This window comes from Volvox carteri (genome assembly GCF_000143455.1).
Source record: "Volvox carteri f. nagariensis unplaced genomic scaffold VOLCAscaffold_33, whole genome shotgun sequence".
Taxonomy (NCBI): Eukaryota; Viridiplantae; Chlorophyta; class Chlorophyceae; order Chlamydomonadales; family Volvocaceae; genus Volvox; species Volvox carteri.
The window spans coordinates 60,470-65,536 of record NW_003307576.1 but is presented as its reverse complement, the minus strand read 5'-3'; the positions used below and the strand labels follow the sequence as shown (position 1 = coordinate 65,536).

Here is a 5,067-nt window from a genome sequence, read left to right as displayed (position 1 = left end):
CTTCTTACCGACACGGTTAACCGATGATGATGATGACGAGGGCCTCGTTCCGCTATCCTCCAGCTGCTTCCCATCACCACCACCAGCAGCAGCGGCATCAGCCATACCAGCACCACCACTATCACCACCACCACCAGCACCACCACCACCAGCCGTAATGAGGACAACCCGGAGACGGGAAGTGGCGGTGCAGGTAGCGGCGGCAGTGGAGGTGGAGGTGGAGGTGGAGGTGGTGGGGATGGCAAGGACGGCTCTGCAGTGGGCACCCCGCTTGGAGGCGGTGATGGTGATGGTGATGGACTGCAGGCCGCGGTGGGGGCAGTGGCGGCTGGAGATGGCACGAAAGGCACTGATGCCAATGATCGCCGCGACACCGACAACGAGGATGGTGATGAGGATAGGGATGGAGGTCGGTCTGCTGGTGGTGGTGGTGGTGGTGGTGGTGGTGATAGTGGTGGTGCTGGTATGGCTGATGCCGCTGCTGCTGGTGGTGGTGATGGGAAGCAGCTGGAGGATAGCGGAACGAGGCCCTCGTCATCATCATCATCGGTTAACCGTGTCGGTAAGAAGGGTGGGGCAGTCACACCGGCCAAGGTGGCTCTGGCCGCTGCTCTGGGGCTGCCGGTGGTGGACCGCTCCGTGCTCCGGAAGCTGGCTGAGGAGGGGCTGCTCTCGCCTGCAGATGAGATGAGGGCCTTTATGGCCCGGCTTGTACGGCAAGCAGAACAGCTCTTGAAGGATGAGGAGTACGACAGTGATGATGTCCGAGCTCCCAAGCATATCTCGGATGAAGACAGCGATTGAGAAAGACGTTGCCAGGGGGTGACGGTGGTGGTGACGAGCTTTAAGCAGTACCGTCCTATCTAATTGCCAAGGACGAGTATATTGCCTCACATGTACGTGTGTGTCTGGATGGCTAGGTCCTCCTCCTCCCGCAATGGGGAAAAGCTCCTTTTTGCACTGCCTACTTGCTTTTTAGCTGTCGGTGGCGATAACGCTGCTGCAGCTGCTGTAACTGTGATGATGACGATGACGATGATGATGATGATGATGATGATGACGATGATGATGATGATGGTGATGATAAATGGAAAGTTTAGTTTCTATGTGTGTGTGAAGTGCAATGCTGCGATTGCACACACATACGTGGCACTGGCACTGGCGCACCACCTGCCGGGTTGAGGTGCACAGTGCTCCTTCATTGCCATGTGGCTTGATGAGCTTCTCCCAGCTCCAGGGTTGAATTGGAGCTACCCCCTGCATGCGCGTGCTCCTGTGTGTGTGATTGTGTGTGTGATTGTGTGAAGATGCTTGGGGGAACGTGGGCTGGTGTGCAATGAAACAGGTTTGCGTATTTCCCAACACGGAAGGATGACACCACTAAATGCGGTCGATGGTTATGGTGACGCTCAAAAAGTGTTGCCACAAGCCAGTTCCATGGTGAGTGGTCCTTTTGTTTGGATTTGGTCTTGGTTGGCGGTTGGTCTTCCGAAATGGTGTATCTGCACCCGCCCCGCCCCGCCCCACCCCGCCCCACCCTTGAGTGGTCCTGCTGCTAAAAAGGGTCGGGGGAGCAGCACCCATCACACATAGCCGCATGATCCGCCCTCATGCCGTACGGGCAATCCATGCATGCCGCCCTGTTGTACACCTCTTTCTGTATCCTGCACTGGTTCAAAGTTCATCCAATAGAGTACCTCTGCTTGTATCGTGTCACCATTATAGGCTGTGTGTGTGCTTGGATGTGAATAGCTAGGTAAAAGGTGATGCTTCTTCTTGCTATACGTAAAATTTATATTATATTAAATCCCTAATAGGAACAAAATCAACGGGCCATGGTTGGCCCAATGTTATCAATGTCGGTTAGTTGGCGGTTATATCACGATGAAGGAATGGCCACCGCTGCTGCCGTGCAACCGCCAATTTGCGCTTGCTGGTTTTGACCATGGTGGAATGTCGTACATGGAAGAGATCGGTGCTTTAAATCATGACCGAGGAATGGTGCCGGTTGTCAAAGTGTTTTTTCACTCGTGCGTGTGTGTGTGGGTGTGTGTATATGGCAGTCAAACTTGATCTATTGCTCGGTTTTGATTGACAGCTACACAGGTGCACTTGCCCACCCGTAGATAGCATGCATCCATCCCTTCCCCTCCCTTGCCCTACTCCATCTCCCTCACCATTCCCCCTCACCCCTCCTCCTGATGATTACTTACCCATATACACACACACGCTGTACGGATGAGTCCGAGCCACTAGGTAGTCTTGTTTTCTTAATCTCACCCAACTCCCCGCGAGATTGCTGCTTGCTTGTGCGGCAGGCAGTAGTAGCGGGGGACAGAGGACACTACCGCTGGCATGGATGGTGGCTCATCAGGGAGCCAGCAGTGGCAGCATATGAACTCTTGTTATATTTGTAAATGCCACACGTGTGTGTAACGGTTACACGGATCTGATCTGACCGGGCCTGACACCTGCTGGCCAGGCCCTGCTGCCCAGCCCCAATGGAGACCGCCTAAGCTGTCTCCCGCGGACAGGAGAAGGGCGCGAGGGGCCTCTGCCCCCTTCCTTCTAAGCAACCGGGAACCGCAGGTTGGCTAGCTCCACTCTCCCCCAACCAAGGGCCCCCTGCAAACAGTGCGCCATGGTGCCCGTTCTTCCTACCCTCTGTGCCTACTAAGAGGTTTTCCACAAGGTATTTAGACACAGTAGGCATGGAGTTCAGCTGCTTCTATAGTTTCCAACAAACAGCTTCCAGGCTGGCGTGCCAGCTGAGCGGCTGCTCCTGTCGCTGCACATTCTACAATCAGTCTGTGAGCCGACGGGTTCATCAACTTTGCCACTAGGAATGGCTCCCTACTGCGGTGCAAAGCCGAATGTGAGGGTCAATTCCACGGCATAGAGCAGCCTCTAGCTAACGCGGAGTGAAGAATGGGGTTACAACTGAAACAGACCGTTGTTAGGCTGGCATAAGTCTATCTGTGTTCGGGTATCTCCGGGGAACCAAAGTGTAATTGAATTATATAGAAATTGGCTATCATATAAAATTGAGCGGCACTTCTGCGGTTTAATAGCGTAGTGAATAGATTCGGCACATCAGCAGGTACCGGTTGTTGAAAGCAAGGCCAACTTGCAGCTAATTTCCATGGTTATAGTAAAATGCAATATATCATTCATCTGCAGGATAACCTGTCGCACGGAATCATGAAGATGGGCAAGCTTGACTAATCCTGGAAAACGCTTGAGACGATTGAAACGTGAAAAGCCAAGAGGGATAAACAAAAAAACATGGGCGTTGATACGTTATAAATAGCCCCTTTCCGCCGATGCTGATGCCAGCGCTTGGCCCACGGGTCCTGCCGTATCCGATAAGAGTACGATAGCATTTGCTCTTTATTCCTCGGCGCGCAACACTGGTTTGTATAGTGCTTTTTCAACCAGGTCTGTCAGCGTTGCGGTTGGAGGAATCGTAGTGTGACAGTCACGTCGCGCGAACAGAGCTAACTGATTATTCTCAAGCGATTTCGTGGCCTAAAAGATTGTTTATACCGCTCGGTGTTCAGCAATGATACAATTCGGCAACACCCAGGTGACGCTTTCCCAACCTCCTCGCTTGTTATGGGCGTACAACAAACGCGCTAAGACCGGCCAAGCTCACTTCTCCGGTGCGGATAACACCCGGAAGACAGGATTGTGATTAAGGCGGTTGAATGCTGTTGCGCATCTTCTGACATGCTCCAGGTCTCGCAACTCGACACCAACTACCTGAGCTCGTGCATCATTGGCGTCGACGTTGCAACACGATTAGCGTAATCAAGCCGTCATCATCAATCCTTAATCTCCATTATTATACATAGCCAAGTATACGTAGCTATGCACCATATCATTTTATCGAGAAATTCTTGGGACTCATCCCCTCCTGCGTTGGCCCGCTGCACCCTCAACCCCCGACTTCCTCATAGGCCCGCCACGATTCGAATGCCGTCAGTCGCTGCGGCTTCATCGCGCCCATGCTCCGACGTACCTCCCCACCATGGCAGCTTTTCCATCTGCTGCTGTGGACCCTGTGACCGGCCAGGCAGGACCCACAAGCAGGTGTGATCACATAGCCGTATAGGATCTTGGAATCGTTCTCCGTCCCCTCCACTCGCCTCCCGCCTACCCCTTCCACCTCCTATCCATCTCCGCCATGCCACCCCAATCAATAACCCTGTTCTCTGTTCACCTCACTCTGGTGATGACATCAGTGGTGGTAGAGAGGTGGTGGTGGTAGAGAGGTGGTGGTGATGAAGCTGCTATTTCTCACGGGCGTGCAGTCGGCATCCACCCAGCACTGGCAACCCTAGTGGGGCTGAGTGACCGCCTGGCAGCAACAGCAGCTTCACCAGAACTGGGGCAGGGTGGGGAGGAGGTGAAAGGGTTACCTGGGCCCCCAAGCACACCCTAACGCATTGGCTTGAAGGATACCCCGTTCTTCATCCACCTACGTACTCTGCTGCCCTGACCTCAGCAGCCTATGTTGGTGTATTTCTCACACAATCACGTAGACGCATTTAAAAACTCTTGACCCCCCTGTCATCCCCTCTCTACTGGACGACCCATCTATCTTTGGTATCTGCTCCATTCGCCAGTGTTTCATCTTATCCCCCCTTTCCCACCCCTTCATCCTGCTCTCTCCCCCCCCCTTCGCCACTCCTCCCCCGGGGGTTGCAGGTCCATACAAAACCCCCAGGTCTTCACACTCGCCCCGCAACTGCTAGCTGCATCACCCTTTCCTGACTGCCCCCATGGAGCCACACTCATGTCCGAGGCGGGCCGGGAGGTGTCGTTCAAAGTTTGGGCCCCTCATGCGGCCTCGGTATCACTGCTGCTGCAGGTGGGTTGGTGCATGGTGGGTCTAATTGCGTGGTACCGCATTGTACTGCATCAGGAAAATCAGTTCTGTGATGTATTTATTTCTCTGGCTGTTATGTCTGGTTTCATGGCCCAAGGGTTGAGTAGGAGTGGGTGTGCACCCGAGCACCGCGGGGTGGTGGTGGTGGTGCGCTGTTGTGGGGACCCAAGATGGGC

General features: G+C 54.1%; 2 protein-coding genes across 2 annotated transcripts in view; both read left to right on the top strand.

Moving 5' to 3' along the window:
- Positions 1–804, top strand: part of VOLCADRAFT_93644 (uncharacterized protein) — a gene marked incomplete at both ends in the record, with an annotated part of 32,566 nt that extends 31,762 nt beyond the window's left edge. The window contains 2 exons of the mRNA XM_002952958.1: positions 90–232; positions 307–804. Coding sequence (XP_002953004.1) covers positions 90–232; positions 307–804 — 641 coding nt within the window. The remainder of the gene's footprint in view (positions 1–89; positions 233–306) is intronic.
- A 2,758-nt stretch (positions 805–3,562) lies between these two features.
- Positions 3,563–5,067, top strand: part of glgb1 (1,4-alpha-glucan branching enzyme II) — a gene marked incomplete at its 5' end in the record, with an annotated part of 9,983 nt that continues 8,478 nt past the window's right edge. Inside the window, 3 exons of the mRNA XM_002952957.1 lie at positions 3,563–3,662; positions 3,960–4,092; positions 4,711–4,873. Coding sequence (XP_002953003.1) covers positions 3,563–3,662; positions 3,960–4,092; positions 4,711–4,873 — 396 coding nt within the window. The remainder of the gene's footprint in view (positions 3,663–3,959; positions 4,093–4,710; positions 4,874–5,067) is intronic.